The 18,449-nt window shown below is 34.0% G+C and overlaps 1 protein-coding gene across 4 annotated transcripts in view; it reads right to left on the bottom strand.

Moving 5' to 3' along the window:
• Positions 1–17,646, bottom strand: part of LOC125651603 (furin-like protease kpc-1) — a 38,850-nt gene extending 21,204 nt beyond the window's left edge. For 3 of the 4 annotated variants that reach the window (XR_007361289.2, XM_048880278.2, XM_048880277.2), the window contains exons 1-7: positions 17,289–17,636; positions 8,707–8,811; positions 7,836–7,937; positions 3,693–3,839; positions 2,880–2,956; positions 1,895–1,983; positions 78–250 (exon numbers count right to left, since the gene is read on the bottom strand). Coding sequence is in view for 3 of the 4 variants with exons in the window: in XM_048880278.2 (XP_048736235.1) it covers positions 78–250; positions 1,895–1,983; positions 2,880–2,956; positions 3,693–3,839; positions 7,836–7,937; positions 8,707–8,811; positions 17,289–17,501 (906 nt within the window). In the remaining variant the exon portion in view is untranslated. Of the gene's footprint in view, positions 1–77; positions 251–1,894; positions 1,984–2,879; positions 2,957–3,692; positions 3,840–7,835; positions 7,938–8,706; positions 8,812–17,288 lie in introns of all 4 variants that reach the window. The other variant, XM_056166538.1, reaches the window with a different exon arrangement.
• Positions 17,647–18,449: the final 803 nt, after the last annotated feature.

Raw genomic sequence — 18,449 nt, 5'->3', positions numbered from 1 at the left:
TACAGTGAACAATCTGTCATCCCAACATTTTTCACTAATTTTAATAAAACTGCAAATTTTATACAGATTACACCCACCTGTTCTATGCCTGTGATGAAGGCTTTTTTAGCCAGGGGACCTGGACCATCCACAACTCGACCGTCATCATCCGGCCCCCAGGATGCAGAGTAAATGTCAATGTGTGTCCTGTTGAAGCTTAGCGAGGCGGCTTCCACTGCATCTGACACATCACCGTCCAACATCCGTACACCTGTGTACAGACCATACAGCTAGTACAACAGTCATCAAATTAATCATTATTTTCTGCAAACATTCAGGTAAATACACAAACAGGTGCAAAAAAGGTGATAAAATAAAAGCCATGTGTTATATTTGTGGGCCCTAAAGCTAAATCTTGCTTTTTGTTTTTCTGTTTTATTAGCAGCTGCTTACTTTCAAGAATTCAAAATAAGGTCACATACAACTTAGCACCAATGCAGTTCAATCTCCAGACAGTACACAAATATAGATACAACTGGCCAGTTTCTTTGTGTAAAGTGCCAAAATAATCACTGATGATAATTCTATTTGTGTTCAACCAATTCACAAAATCCTGATCATGTACTGTAAATAACACTGAATAATGAATCAATCTGCACAATTTATTGGACTTCATACACCAGCTCCACAATATCAAAGATGTAGTCCTTTCCTCAAAAAGACTATCCTTTTTTTAATCAATTTTGCTATTATGACTTTATGTCTAATGACCTTTACAAAGATGACATTTTGTTGCCATAATCCTCTCATGAACATCAATTTCCCATCTTACATTTACAAATTCCCACAAATTTCTAAAACGCAATACATGGACTACGACTGAGAGTTGGCTACTAAACAAGCTTTCATCAGATCAGAACTTATCAAGCTCATTTCCTTTTCTCATTCAGCAACATATTGATTCCACAGATGAGGGACAGAAAAATCATCATGTGTTACGGTAAGGATACCCACAAGTCATATAAAAACCCACTACAAATTAATGCCTCAATTTAGAAAATGTAACAATATGCATTTTCATTTTATGCACATTTACAAATTGATGAGATTACAGATAAAGGTATCACTGACAAGGTCATCCATATAAAAATTTCAGATGAAAGAAATTTATGATATGGAAACTATTACCATTGAACATCTATTGTGGTCCCACCCTGGGTCAATAACACACGACGAATACATTGAATTTTTCATTATATAAGGAATATTTAGTACAAGCTTCAGCTTTTCTGCTTTCTTGGACCTTGAGAATAAGACATTTTTTAAAAAACAAATGACAGATTGAAGACCAATGAATTTTGATGAGAAAAGCTCTCTTATTAATGAGTCTTAATTTCAGCTCCACTGTGAAGGAAGGTGTCTGCTAGAAAAAGTAGTTCTCATACAGGCACCGTGAAGGAAGGTGTCTGCTAGAAAAAATAGTTCTCATACAGGCACTGAAGGAAGGTGTCTGCTAGAAAAAATAGTTCTCATAGAGGCACTGTGAAGGAAGGTGCTTCGGTGCTATGCAATTTGTAATGGCATGCTGAATTGTACAGTGATACAGTGATGCATTAATAAAATGCAAAATAATTCAATGATTTAAATAAGGGATTTTAAACAAAATCCAGGAACATATCATATAAGAAGACATGTTGCCATCTTATATTCATAAGCTTTAAACACATGTTAAAGAAACTACTTTCAAAAACTTGATCTTTGGAGTTTTCCTTAAATATGGTATATTAATTTCTTTTATCTTTTCAAACTAAATTTAAGTGTTGTTGTCCCTAAAATCATCAGATATCATTTCACACATATAAATCTCTGTATTACTTTACTGCATAGGTGAAATAGCACAAGTTTGGAGATTTACCCCCAATCCTGGAGTTGTAGGCTGCCCCAACCACACATTTGTTATTGTTGGCTTTTGCTGCAACCTCCCCAGCACAACGCGTTCCATGTCTGCAATGTATAACACAATCCCTCTGTGACTGAGAAACACAATTTAATTTTAATTTAATTTCTAGAGACATGGTTTGAACAGTCTGTAAGTTTCTAGGGACGTGGTTTGAACAGTCTGTAAGTTTCTAGGGACATGGTATGAACAGTCTGTAAGTTTCTAGGGACATGGTTTGAACAGTCTGTAAGTTTCTAGGGACATGGTATGAACAGTCTGTAAGTTTCTAAGGACATGGTTTGAACAGTCTGTAAGTTTCTAGGGACGTGGTTTGAACAGTCTGTAAGTTTCTAGGGACATGGTATGAACAGTCTGTAAGTTTCTAAGGACATGGTTTGAACAGTCTGTAAGTTTCTAGGGACGTGGTTTGAACAGTCTGTAAGTTTCTAAGGACATGGTTTGAACAGTCTGTAAGTTTCTAGGGACGTGGTTTGAACAGTCTAAGTTTCTAGGGACATGGTTTGAACAGTCTGTAAGTTTCTAGGGACATGGTTTGAACAGTCTGTAAGTTTCTATAAACAAGAAGTGTTCTCCTGCAAGAAGCATTTCTTACATTGAGTGATTCTTGCTCAAAACTATTTGTACAGAAGGATGAACATGCAGTTTGCATGAAGTGATGAATGGTTTGCACTGTACGGAATGCTTTGCAGTAGCATGTTTAAGAGTCTGTTTGTACAGATGTATGATCTAGGTATTGCAGTCTGAAACTGGGGGGGGGGGGGGGGGGGGGGGTAACAATTGTCTTCTTAATACATGGTGGTTACAATCTAAAAGTCTAGTTTGTTAGTACAGAGGGAGTATAAAACAATGGAATTCATGAAGAAACTTCTGCAAGCTGCTGTCAATGACCTCAAGCATTAAAACAGTCTTAGGTTTGTTACAGACAATATATAATTAATACCTGTTTTCATTTGAGGGATCATATCTGGGTATCGGGTCAGAGTCGTGGTTGTTGACATCATAACTTGCGAAAGGATCCTGAAGTAAAGAAGAATAGACTGATTAAAAATAAGCGTACAATTGTCAATTCAAATTATTCCCCCTATCATTATACGTACATAATATCAAAAATTTCTTCCCGTTGAAACTGAATATTAAAGTAATGAAATAATTAGAAATACTGTAAAATTTGTAAGAGAAGGATGAAGCTGTTTTGGTTTGTTAAATTCATCCACAATAAAGTGTATATTGTATACATAATACACATACAATTACGTCTTCAGTATCTCAGGGTTTATTTATACATAATACACGTACAATTATGTCTTCAGTATCTCAGGGTTTATTTATACATAATACACGTACGTCAATTACGACTTCAGTATCTCAGGGTTTATTTATTCATGTACTAAAACCTTGACCTTACATAAAAAGAAACATGCATAATGGTTCAATAAATCTAGAAGAAGAAAAGACCCACATCAGAAGAATTATCAGGGATCCTTCTGGTGTTACTATAATAATGATATATCACCAATCATATCAAGAGCTGTCTAAGGCAAGGAAAAATCAGCCTTATTTAACCAACACCAATTCTCTAGTGTCAGACCCATTGTAAAAATCATTCTATATCATATTTCTTACTTCCAAACAATACTGTCGAAGCCAATTCAGCAGAAGAAATTTCCAAACTCTCTCTATTTCTGCTTTCAATCCAATATTCAAAACCCTGCATGCATTGGAATTATGAAAGTAATTTTGAATTTACACTTACATAGTTTTCCTTTAGGTCGTCATGGGTCCGTTCAATTCCATCGTCGAGGATACTGACCACTACCCCCTTTCCTGTGTACCCTAACCGCCACGCCCCCTTAACGGACATGTCGTAGTTTCCACTGTTACCTTTATGACCTCCCCCATTCTGAAATGAGGAGCATCAAATCAATTATTTACTACCCTACAAATCAGGCTACCGGTATTATTCTGTGGAGCATATATCTTTACATATTGGGAATATTTCCATGATTTATAAGTACTCTTGATTATCATTGCATCAGTACACCAGCACTGTTATTGGTGGGTCACTAATAGTGCTTCATTTAATCTTGATGGAAGCTGTACATGCCATTCCTTTATATAACAATCAAATGAAATCATACAATTTATATCTAAAATACAGATCTACCACGTGCCAATAAGTTCTAATGTCTTCTGTGAACAGCATTGGAACTCACAGAAAAACTCATTTCCAGTATCTCTTCCAAACCTAATTTTGAAGGCTGAAATCAGTTTTTTGATTAACAACTAATGTTATTTCATTTTCTTACATAGCTTCATACAATTAAATGCCAAAAAACAGCTCCAAAACACTAATTAATGGAAGACTACTGAAAGACGAATTAATGTCTCAGAAAATTGCCTGAAACTGCAACTTCAATGTACATGTAAATGGCTGTAATTCAATTCTAGATATAAATCAATCTCTGTGACTTTTTAACTACAATTTCTTTTCAGGGTTTATAACTAAGATTTACTATGTACATGTATTCCTCTTGAGTCTCTAGGAATAGGGCTCTGCTGGATAAGGGTTATTCTATCAACTGTTAATTGCTAAGACATGGATGCAGACATATAGCAATTATTGTGATTCATTTCTAAATCGGTTCTGTCAGACTTAATCTACATACGGCATGCAGGCAATGGTCACTATTGGAAAAGGAGTTTACAAGTTCAGCAATTCCAATACTCCTATTGTTAGTGAGAATGGGGGAGGGGAGATGAAAATCAACTAGCTCCCACACAAATTTTTCAAATTATCAATTAAATTTGCATTGCCTCTGTAATTAAATGAGAATCAGAAATGCAATCATCATTTCATTCATGGTAATATATGGCTGACATATTGACCCTGTCACAAAAAACATCAGTCTTTAATAGCTTAAGAAAATGTTTGTCATTCGTCATAGAATAACAAGAAGCAGGTACCGCTTCATCACAGATATACTAAAGCTGATTGGTCACTTGTGTTGTTTCTATACAGGTGTTCTACGGGGTACCAAACCTCACTTGTGCTTTTTGTCACTGTGGTCCTCAGAACATATATCCTTTGTCAAATTTGATTCAAACTTTATCACACACACCCCCCATCCTCCCAATATCCTTAAGAACTCATTTTGCTTGACCATAAGATCTTGATTAATATCTAAGAACTTAACAAGATAATCCATTGTTTTCTTTTTTGATACACTGATGAATTTCAGACCATTTAATCATATAAGAATTCTTAATTAATTCTGTTATAACATATCCTCTACAGTGCTCCCACTGGACCAGAATTCCCTTTCGCCACTTTTTCGGGGAGTGGCGCGGCACAAATAATCACATGCTTTACAATTATTTCCATCATATTATATATTATTTTATTCATTACACTTATTTTAGCATTTTTAATTAGTTACATTACTTAATCATATCCAGCTACCATACCTAAACATTTCTTTCTGAAATAATAAGAAGTTGATTTGTTTGATAAATTCTATTATGGAAATCAAAATTCAGGTAATAAATCATATAAATATAAAGCTTTATGATGCTACACCCCTCAGTGAAAACATTGTGTACATTGGCCGAAATGCAGATGTCACAAAACATCAAGCCCAATTTAGAGTCGTATCTCAACCATTCCCTATCAAATTTCCGTTTTTGTATGGAAGATTTTGCAATTTGGACAGAATCAAATGTTTGAGCAGGTGGGCTTGACTGTAAAGCCAAACATAGATATTTTTTTTAATTTTAGACTGACTAGGGTCAGAAGCTACAAGTTTAGTATCAAAATAGAATGGGGTGCATAGTCTTATGAGATTAGCATTTTTATACTGTTGTCTGTTGCGCACCGAACTTCAAAGAAAATTATTTATTAAAATTGCTATGTCCATATGAATGGTGACCGACCGCATTGTTTATGAAATATTCGAACTAAAATCAAACACATTAAAATCTTGTAATCAACGAGTTTGGCCGCAAAAACAAACAATTGATGTATTCATATATACATTATAGACAATAATACGGCCAATTTAATTACCGGTCGGTTCTCTAGTTAAGAATTGACATTAATGTGGAGATGATAACACGATAACGAATAAGACTAAATGTTAAACAATTGACCACAGCAGGGTAAACAGCTGTCCGATGTACTTTATTACATAATCACCGACTTTTTTGCAGCCATAAATTAACTGAGGCTGTGACCAGCTCTGTGTGCACTGGAGCGACGCGAGATTTCCGGTCGCACGCGTTGACTGAATAAACTGATTTTGACTGCATAAACAAACAGGCGATAATGTGTCATTGACAAAGGATTAAAAATACAATTTATTGCAAAAAGGGATTTTCGCCACTTTCAATTTTTTTTCGCCATTTTTGAAAAAAATTCGCCATTGGCGAAAATGGCGAAGCCCAGCTCGAGCACTGATCCTCTACAAGCAGTTGTTGAACAATGATGATGGCAAGAAGACCAATATGTCAACTTACTAGGAATACAAAATTTTATTACACAACAGAGAGAATAAACTGTGATGTCATTTACTTCATAACTCTAAAGAAATTTTCATTGCTAATAGTCCTTCTAAATAATATCCTCGTTTATATTAAGGAAGAGAAGGGAGGGGGTGTTGATTTCCTATAAGGATTACAAGTTTAAATATCTGAAAATGTGAAACATGAATTCAATGGCCATTCATACACTTTATCTCGGGCACTGAATAAATGATGGAGAGAAACTGTTTCGTTTTGTATGCAGGTGATACATGTGCATGATGATGTCTCTTGGAGATTATGATTTTAGCCCAAATAGAAGAGTATAGCTTTGTTGTGCTATATATCTACAATAGCAATGAAGTTCCTGATCAATACACATGAAGATTTAATTCATCATCTGTAATTATTTTATTTTGTGTATTCGGAAAGATGCAATCCACTTTTTTATGATATAATCATTTGTTGTCGCTTGCATGAGGAAATTTTCATTTAATTTCGTTTTTCTTCTTTTATTGACAGGAGTTGCTATTGATGTGAAATTATGCACTAAAAATATTTGTGTATTTGGATACATATCAAGGATTAGGGAAACCCAGCCTGAATGATCAATGAACTAAACCGATTCTAAAAGCAAACCTGGCCTGGACGTTATTACATAAAACTTTTTTAGCACGTTTTCATACTCAAACTCTGTGCTCTAAATTGTACTTATATTCTCAAAAGTGAAGGTTATAAAACTTTTATAAAATCATTCTCATACTCAAATAGAGTACATACTCAAGATTTTTTGAGTACCGGTATGCTTCGGAACTTGCTCAGAGTTGATCGTACCAAAACAAACATAGCTGAGTTTGAATATGAGTACAGTAAAAGTTTTACAATCTCCAGGCCTGGGGTTCACAATGAATTTTAAAGAGCACTCCAGCTTACCTAGAATGGATTTGAGCCGAATCAAACCTGACCGAAATCAGACTAAGATATTGCTGGGGTGAACCCAGAGCAACCCTCGGTTACAATTTGATTTAAGTTGTGTCTGGTCAGTACATATACAGTAAACAACAGCTATAACAAACACCTTTATAATGAATTTACACTTATTGTGAAGTGAAATTTATTCCCCTACAGGTAGAAAATCAAGAAAATTTTATTGGATATAACGAAGTTTGGTTATAATGAACCGTTTTTGCTGGCCCTTGAAGTTCGCTATAACCTTGTTTTACTGCATAATGATGTTTGTTATGATGAACTGTTTTTGCAGGCCCCTGGATGTTTATTATAACTGTGTTTTACTGTATATTAAGTTTGGTTATAATGAACATTTTTGCTGGCCCTGGAGGTTCACTATAACCATGTTTTACAATATGTACATCATACCTACCAGATACCATTGGGATCTCCACAGTCGATCATTGAAATTATTAAAGTCAGTGAAATCTCTCTTTACTCTTCGCCTGGCCCTCTGTTGTTCAAACCACTGAATCTAAAATATCAAATTTGACAGGTGTGGAATTTTGGAGGGCCGACTTCAATAGTATATTGCAATAAATGCATTCCTAAACATAAAAAAAAAAACATACTGATCTGTGAGTATCTTGCACAAGTGCGATATATATACTCACAGGTAGTCTATACTCTAATAATAATGCATGGTTAAAGAGATGATTAATACATGCAACAACACTTCGCAACAAGTTATGTCCCTTGTTCTTACCATGACCTTTGTAATTTACTAATCTGTATAATTTTGACATTTGTTATTTTTTCATCAATTGCAGTCAACTACAATAATGCCCCAGGGTGGGGCAATGCCCATTAACTTGTATGAAAACTTAATGATAAGCTATATGATTCACAGTTGCAACCTCTTACAAATGGCAGGAAAAACTTGGCTATATTCACCGATTGACCTTTAGCTGACCCCGCAAATAGAGATAATTAAAATTAATAGGTTGATAGGTGTACTGAAACATTCTATTTAAGTATACAGAGGGGATTTTACCAAATGCACATAGCTACAAATTATTTTTCTATTAAACTGTTCCCTCAATACAAAGCTGAACATCATATTCAAGACTTTTATACTTCTATATATACATTTACTTTACACGAGATTTACCTTTGCTTAGTGAGATAGAGATCACAATTTCTAAAACACTGACAAAATCTAAATTGCATAACAACCTTAAATTGTTAATGATAAAAGGCCTTGATTTACATGTTGTGTGTAGAGACAGATAAGAGTTTGATACCTGGGGTTCCTTAGATAAAAGCTGATGGTGTTCATGGCTGGGATCTGCAGATCTTTTACTAATGCGAGGATGATAAAATAAATAGTGATCTTTTAATTCCCCAATCTGAAAGAGAAGAGAAAAAATACATATTTACAGTGAAAACTGCCATCATTAGCTGCAGCTTATAGAGGTTGTAGTTCAGGCATTAGACATATACACATGTATGGTAGAATGTCAAGAATTGACGTCAAATCTTAGGGAAAAGTTCCTGGATGGTAGATATTGTGAAAGACCATGTATACAAATTCTGTGGAATGATAATAACAACTTCACTGGGAAATTCATGTGCATTTATATACAGAAAAACTTTATGAATTAGTCTGTCCTACATAAAGCACATCTACAGTACATACATGTAACTATATATTTCTTTTACTATTCACTTTTTAAAAATTTTGTTTTAAGTGTCTCTGCCATAATTGTGCAATTGAAATATATAACTTATATATATACAACTTGCAAAGAACTGAATATCTATGTCAATATGATCCACATTCATGTAATGTGTATTTATTAGTAAATAGATAGATGAACAAGCTATGGTCAGCTCAGTACATTCCATTACACTAACAACTCCAATATTATTATTTAAAGGGAAAATTTAGTCCTGGAGAATTGACACTGTATGGAGTTTGAGATATGAAAGTATTCCAATAAATTGCATCACCAATACAATATACAATGCCATTCATGTACATGTGTTCTGTACCTTACACTCCTTACTATCGTGGAGTGCAGAAGTAACACATATAATATATGAATATCATTTTTCAATAACAATTAAACTATTGTATGTAACTCTTGAGCACTGCCTGTGGCTGTTGACTGTCTATACTGTACTTTCACTTTGTGTCACTATTTATACATGTACAATTTGAATGCACCATCTTTCTACAAATGAATGGTCCACCTTACTTTTGTATAAGTTAAATTGATAATGTCTGTAAATAAACTCTTATGACAGAGTAATACACATTTTGTATGATTAATCAGTGCGACAGACAATGCTAATGCAGACTACTCTAGTACGCCAAGAAATTTCATTTATAATTAATCGCCGTACAAACCACTTAATAATCACAGAATATGTAAGCTGTAATAAAGTTGTGTAAATATAAATGCCATATTAATTATATACTCACGGCATACATCTCAAATAACTTTTACCTTTTTTAAATTCTTAAAATAGCTTTTCAAGTAAAACCGTTCTGGCTGAGAATTATATAAATATGATCCAGTAGATCACCTTACTATCCGCAATTAAAGAAATAATTCAGTATCATTTTAAAACAATACGTCTACGGAGATATTGTATGAAGTACAGTGGGATCTCATTAATCTGAACATCGGTTCCAAGCACATCTGTTACGTGTACATCTTAAATATAATGCAAAATATGCTTTCACTTTATTGATTCGTTAAATTATAATATCACTTAATAATTTACATGTATTCACTAAAAGTTAACATTCTACATTTCTAAATTTCAAGGTACTCAACGTGAAAAATCCTTGTTCAATACGCCAGTTTCGAGATACGAACTCTTCTGTGTAGGAGGTGAATTTAGTGGAACTTTGAATGTCTTAGTGGGACAGAGTGGACCTACAGTCAACGAGGAAGATGATGAAATGTAATAAAAGCGGCTTCTCTTTGAATACGTAAATGTGGGAAATACAAAATACCGTCAAAATAAATGTTTTACTAAAGTGGAAACATAAAAACAATGTCATATTTGCAAGTAACATCTTAGATATGGTACTTTTGACCAGCAAAATAACGTAAAATGATAACAATTCTATGTATTTAATTACTCCATAAATACTTATCACTTACTTAGTGTATCAGTTGAATTCGGGGGATCAAACAGCGTATGAGAGACTTACCGAGTACATTCACTTACACAGTGATGCATATCTGTCCTACTCCCGCATGTAAACAAATTGTTTCGTGTCTCACTATGTACGAGAGTTCGCCAAAGGAAAATAACTCGGACGTATCTCGAAACCGGCGTATTAGCACGTGCTTTAACACCAAAAACAATTACCAGAAAACAGTCTATTTTTACGTAATTTACAGCTTGCTGAAATTGTCAGAGACAGACCTCCAAAATACTATCAGGATTAATCAAACAAATTTCAATGAATTTTTAAATTAACAGTTCATAAAGCACATTGTAGATCTGATCACATGACTCGAAATTAATATATGCCTGTCAGTCTGTGACTGGTTAAAAGTCTGGCGGACTGACTGACATTTGTTTTAGTCAGTCCGATGAGACTGGTCAATTTTCTAAAGCATCATTTTGGAAAATATACGTATGAAATTTCTTCGATCTGTAGATATCAGACAAATCTGATTCGTAAATGTAAATCCCACAAGTGTTACAATATTGTCTGAGGCATATTGAATTAAATTTCATTTTAATAACATTAACGAAATATGTTTAATTATTTCTGGAAAACTCTGTTGGACTGGTAAATTTTTCTGCGGACTGGTTGAAATTATACCCCATCAATCCAGCTGGACTGGTGACATAAAAAGTTAGCTTCAAGCCCTGGATCAGGTAACCAAATATTCTATATCCCAATGAAATTTCAAAATAAATGAAGGTATAAAACTTCAAAGTACGCTGGAGTGAAGCATTGCAGTTCATACTGTCGTGTACTTTCAAAAATGAAATTTATATTTCTAATATTTACATTTTACTTTCATTTCTGTCAGAATTCCAAGCTGTTAAAATAGACATACAATATATCTCAAGTTCTTCTGTAATATACACTCATTGTTTTCAACTGCAGCAAATTAATGAGGAAATGCCTATCAATACAATTTGTTACAACATCAAAGGAAAAAACATTGTTTTCATCTCTGCAAGCCATTAGTGTCCGATTCACTTACAATCTGTGTGACGGACACTTGACTTGTGAGGATGTCGTGTTTTATAATGGTGTAGTTCTAAAATGAGGCCCAAAAACATGTTGTTTTCACTTCAAAATTATAAAGAATATACGTAGTTTTTGTTTTGTTTTTCTTCATATACAGTATAACCTTGTGCAATGAATGAAGAATAGAATGTATATTTAGAAGTATATTGACAATGAGGTCATAAAACGTGTCCATCAGCTGGGATTACACAATGCGTGACCTTATGTGATCTAGAATTACCCATAGTCATAAAAAGGTCACTCACTGTATGGTGACGGTCATTAACAGATCATTAATGTCTTAATGCACAGATATTACAGGGCTCATATTGAAGTGACAGTAGAAGAGTCATGAGCCTTTATGGAGAGTTACAGGAAGTGCAGCTCTTTAATCATTACTGTATCATTCACTTTTCATATTGGACACTCATATTCTTTACTGATGTCCCAGTCCCACCTATTTGTAAACTAGCAGTACAGTTTACCCCAGATATACTGAAATTCTGAGGACCAAATTCTTCATTATATTCAAAATTCAACTGATGGTGAACTAGCTGTATTGATAATGTGACTTACTAGGGATTTATATTTAGTTCAATATAACAGATAATCCACTATAATAAGTGACTTCAATATATGTGGAATAGGCAGTATGTGTGTTTGTTAGAATTGAAAGTTGATCCATGGTATAACAATTGTGCATGTATTGTGCATGTTCTCTATGACAACTAAATGTGTTGTTACAGAAGTTGTGCAAATTTTGAAGAGCTAGTTCCCAAAGAAAAAATATCTAGAAGAATCCAAACTCATCTAAATATGACAGCACTGCTTGTACAACTAAATGCATTTCTCTCAATCTAATAAAGCATGAAGAGGAAGAACTAGCTAATTCAGAACCACCATAAATCACTTTTGTGGTTATTTAATTATCAATCAAAGAATCAATCACAGTAAATCACAATATTTAGACAAAGGTGTATTCTGTCTATTTCAGTAGACCATTCAACAGTATGCTAAGTTATTAGATCATGTAGTAGCAGACAAAATCACTTGGAGTGGCACTGAGGCATTACAGCAGAGGAAATGATCTGTATAATCATGATAACTCTGGTCACAGCCCACATATAAAGTTTCAAATCAGACAGCTTCCCACAAACTCCCAATTCTCTTGGATAGTGCACTTATTTGAAATGGTCACAAACTCCAACACAAAAGGAGAGCAGACCAGACACCGATTATTGCAGTCTGTGTCTTAACAGTTGGCAAGCCAAAGCTTCAAACACAACCATGTGAATTATAAATGCTGTACAATTGTATATATTGACTAACCTAACAAACATATCATAGGATTATATATATTTGTATATACAATACATGGGAAATGTGTACAAAACTTTGAAGTACATATAATATGATATACATGTAATTATGAACGGTTAAAATTAGACGAATTTGGAAAAAGTTAAATAGCACAGTGCTATAAGAAATTTATAGTAATCTCGGATCCAGACATGCTTTGTACACGAGTTAAAATACATCTATCTGACGTAAACGTACATGTAGGAAGTTTGATAGCTCTCTAAAATTGTGGAAATCAAGGCATATCTTCAAACACTGAATTGTATTTCTTTTCAACTTTAATTTCAAAATGCCAAAATCCATAATCATATTTATAACCAGTTTCACCCAGTTCTTGAGATTGTAAGTCAGAAATGAAAGATTTTATCATCTCCCATCATTCTTACCACAGCTAGGATAAGTCAGTTTTGATTTTCAAGAAATCAAAAAAACATTGCAAGCATTGGAATTTTTACATGATTCATTTTGGGAAAATCAGTTATAAAGGAAAATGGAATAACAATGTACTGGTACATGTTTTCATAATATATGCATTAGAATGTGGTAGATCTTTCACTCATCATCAAAATTAATTATAACTGCCTTAAAATATTTAGTCATTTTTAAAAGAAACAAAATTGAGGATCCACACATAGTCCGTAATATGTATCTGCTCTAATTCTGTTTCAAATATAAGCATTTAGACAGCAAAGCATTGAGCTTGAATAACAACAAAAAGCAGGACAAAATACAATACAGGCTTGGTGACTATAATCTCCCATCACCTACACAAAAACATTAATACACTGATGTACAAGATTTAATTGAATACATTGATGCAGCACCTGATATGTCCAATAAAGGCAGTATAATTAGCTATACTGAATTGGTGTCCCCACCCACATCTGTCAATTATAGATTGTCACACCTCAATTACAGCACTGTTAGATACTGATGATGGTTCAGAACTCTTTATATACAGTTGAATTTATACAACGTCATGTCACTGTTATTCTTCTACCTTCACAAATTATTCTTGCTTCTGGCTGTTTTTCCAAACTTTACGGAAACGCATGTCCCAAATACATTGTACTAATCTAAACCAGTATGTATTGTATTAGAATAATTATGTTCTTGTTGTGAGTTCTTGACAAATTAAAATACACAGCTGTTAAATGATTTATCTATTAAAATTAATTATATGTGTATACTGTTCATTTTACACTATCATATGATCTACTACTAATTATAGGTGTACTGTAACACATGTAACTGTACACTATTATATGAGCCGTTCCTAGCAAAAAAAGACCCTTTATATCTTATCCAACAATGTTTTTCAAAAAACGTCATAAGAAAAAAAGTGAGTATTTTTTGCATACTTGTAAAGAAAAAGGTTATGATTACAATCACGAGTTGGTTGTCATCTTTGATTGACTGTAATATTTTAATGACAATCAACATTGCTCTAATATTTTGAGAGATGTTCTCAAAAGTTCACAACTTCACTTATTTTTTTTTTTTTTTTTTTTAGGAACGGCTCATATGATCTATATGTATTAACTGTAAACTTTTGTGTGTAGTTGCATTCATAATATATGGAGTAAAAAAAAATATACAGCACAATCAGAAATTCAATAGACAATAGTTCATTAATTATTAGACCAATTTAACTTAACTAGTAGATTATCATCCGGGGTCACCAAAAATATGGGGTGGGTGGGAGGATTTTATTTTTAAAATTTTGATTTCCTGAGAGAAAAAAAATTAATGACAAAATTGGCATCACACAAAGTGTTAATCAAGTTAACATTCAAAGAATACTTGGTAGAAGATATAAAACCAACATTCTGTGACTTTAATCATTCACTCATGTCACTGGGAAGCAAGTTTGTTTGAAATCGTAATGTCTGCAAAAACAATAAAAAATCAGGGCACGTCCTTTTTTGAGGGGCAGGCAGGGATGATAATCTATCAATTAATTTTAATTGGCCTTACTATGGTGTACTCATTGCTGGTGCCCTTTTGTCTCTGGTTCAGTTGCAGATTCTTTTATGGGTTTTTTTTTCTTCTTTATTTGCTTATAACAAATGCCATTACTTTATCAGGGATACATTTCCTTTACCAGTCACTGTAACTATCAACATTTCCTCCGGTGTGTGTTAATGTTCACTTGTCTGACATACAATTATAACAACTGTGAATACACATTACATGTATGAAAATAAGACTATCAATGTTGGTAGAGCTGATCAGATATATACAACCTATAAGCCAGGTACTGTCTGACAGATTATTACATGGTGGATTATATCTTACACCTACACGTATAATATCAAATATCAGAGTAATTTCAAGCATAAATATTAGTGTGTATATATATATGTATATTATTATTAAAGGTACATGCATGTGTGTGTAATAATTTGATATCTTAGTACAGATGGTAAGCTGTCAATCATGGAAGTCTCTTTCCACATATTCCGTATACATTTTATTCAAAAGTAAAAGTTTTGCATTGCTTATTAAGGAGAATGCTTAATGCAAGCTAGATTAAACATAATTCTAAGAAGTTGATCGGATTAATTTTCTATCATAAAATCATATACAACTTTAAAAAAAAACATGAACAGAAATGTTAAAAACATCTCCCAAAAAAGAACCTACAAAAATTTCATTTTGTAGTTAATGGGGGTGGGGGTTTATCATTCATCAAAATTACATTACTTTTTCTTTAAACATATATTACATATTTTTTTTCCTCTAATTCACATATATATATATATATGTGTGTGTGTGTGTGTGTGTGTGTGTGTGTTTTTGGTGTTTAGGCTTGCCAATCAATGTTAAAAGTGGAACGAATTAGGACACGCCTTATTCGTCCAAAGAGCTGATCCATTTTTTGATTTTGATGAGATGTTATTACCAAATGAAAATGCTTTAATATATTATATAAAAGGTATTTGTACCATTCCTTATAGGACTCTTTAAGTGTGTAAATAAAACATGTCTGTCAGATGATAGATCATTAATAATTCTTATATCCAGTCCTATACAAATTCTTATATTAGAAGACCTGATACCAAAGGAACTAGTAATTTTGTCTGTAATAAATAATAGCATCAGTCTCTATACCATAGACCCATACTATAATTATTACAGACAAAATTACCGATTCCTATGATGTAAGATACACAAAATACGGAAGTTCTGAGTTCCCCAAGAGTTATTTCCCTTTGTCGAACTCATCCGTAAATTATGAAGTAAAATATGATGACAGTGGGTACATTTGCTAATTACTATCGTTGTATTATTTCTTAAAAGATGATATCCAGAGTTTCTGAGACCATGCTATCTCAGGGAAAAGGCAACTTTAGTGAGTTTATGAGTACTGGATAACAAAATGGCTCAAACATTGTTAATTGCCATCTTTCTTTGATAAAAGCGTCACTCATGTAGAAGAGGAAACGAATAATGATTCAATAGCCAATTTGATGATCTTATTCAAACAAATTATGCTTGATATGGACAGAATATGCATACCAGTGATTGATATAAACAAAAGTTACGCTTTTATTACATTAATCGTACGTAATCGTTATGTACAATGTCAGTCTACGATATAATGTATACATTGTGTACCCACCATATGTCATAAAATGCGAAAGAGTTCGATAAAGGAAAATAACTTTTGGGTAACTCGGAACTTGTGTATTGTCAATAGATTTTAACCCACTTTCAAAGTTTCCAAAAATTATATATATCCAAGTATGATCAGGAATTTTTTAGGGTCTGTAGGGGGCTGAAATAAGGCTTCATTCCCAATGCTAAGAGGCCGGTATTTTTCCCAATTTTTGCTTTGAAATTCCCAAACAATGAAAACATATCAATCAGGGTAGCCGAATCGTTCATAAATCTTCTTCACAGGCAAACAGATTAAAATTTTTACATCAAAATTCTTGAGTAAACCACATTTTTGGCCTCTGCATATTTGAATGAGGTAAGCTTTGACCAAATTGAAAGTCAGAAGGAGCCCAATTATACCTTAAAGCACTCCGAGTTGGGTTATTTCTTTGTATGAAACGGTTTTCCCAATTTTAAGCAAATGTTGCTATTTTTCCCCAATTGGAAAGGCCCTGTTCCTTGAAATCAAGACCTTAAAAAAAACCTGGATCGAGGTTTGATATGAATAATATATTCGCCTCCTCAAGTAACCTTTATCATGGCCTTTAAAAAAAACGTCTACAGATGCAGATTGATTAAATACAATGTACATACCTGTCCCATATTAGTATATCCATGTTTGGTTGCTATTGTATCTGCTATATGACTCCCCCCTTCTATATGGACGGCTATTTGATTCAGATAGATACTTTTGGAGTGTTGACACGACAGAATGACAAGTAAACAAATTATGCTGAAGGCCCGTGTGACATCTGCCAGAATTGTTTGAGAAAGATTAGTCTGTCCAATATTTAAAATTAGACCCATGACTGATTAGTAGAACTTTCGATCAATATCAATACAGAAACGCGGCATGTTCCAGTTAAGTTCAACTTCGGACTGCGTTACTTCCTTCGCAGCCAAACACGTCAATAGCAAGATCAAATCAGGAAGTATAGGCGACAGCAGCTCCGCCTAACGGGCGATCTTTGTCGTCCGATCCCGATCAGAATTATCTGGAGAGAAAAAAATTGGGCCTTGGGTCCATTCTGGTTCAGCTTGAAAGTGGACCCAGGTTTGCTCTTCACATCAACTTTTCCACCTATATGCGAGTGGCATCCAGTGGATTTTGTAGAACTGCACTCCCTGGGATAGATTTAGATTTATTAAAACCAATATTTGGGGCATACCTCATAGTAGTCTCTCGGTTCCGAGAATGACAGAGTTGTGCACTCATCTGTGTCTACGCATATGGCTCTGAAGTCCGAATTCAGATGCACATACACGGTCGCATTGTTGACACTGGCTCTGTTGGGCATGAAGAACTTTGACCTCGATGCTTGTTGTACTGGCTCTGTCTAAGACCTCTTGGTTTGTAATACGGTCTTGCCATCGTATGTGCATAATAGATCGGAGTGCACGGGTGTGGAAATGTGAAGAAAAGGTTGAACAGTACAGTCCTGAGCGAGAACACAGCCTTGCATTACACCGTTAGAGATGTTAAATTTTTCAGAGGGCTCTCCGTCTGACAGCACTTCACCAGTCATGTCATCATGGAACAGTTGAATGAGTGATGTGAACTTCGCTGGACATCCAAGTTTCTTGAGGATAATCCATAGTGCTTCTCTGTTGGTAGTATCGAAGGCTTTTGTAAGATCTATATGAAGACTGCATAGAGGTTCATATTTTGCTCGATGCACTTTTCTTGGATTTGTCTTACTGCAAAAACCATGTCAACTGTGCTGCGTTTTGGACGGAAGCCACATTGAGATTCAG

This window comes from Ostrea edulis, chromosome 5 (assembly GCF_947568905.1).
Source record: "Ostrea edulis chromosome 5, xbOstEdul1.1, whole genome shotgun sequence".
In the NCBI taxonomy this organism is placed as follows: Eukaryota; Metazoa; Mollusca; class Bivalvia; order Ostreida; family Ostreidae; genus Ostrea; species Ostrea edulis.
The sequence above is the reverse complement of the archived record's forward strand: the minus strand, read 5'-3'. Positions and strand labels throughout refer to the sequence as shown.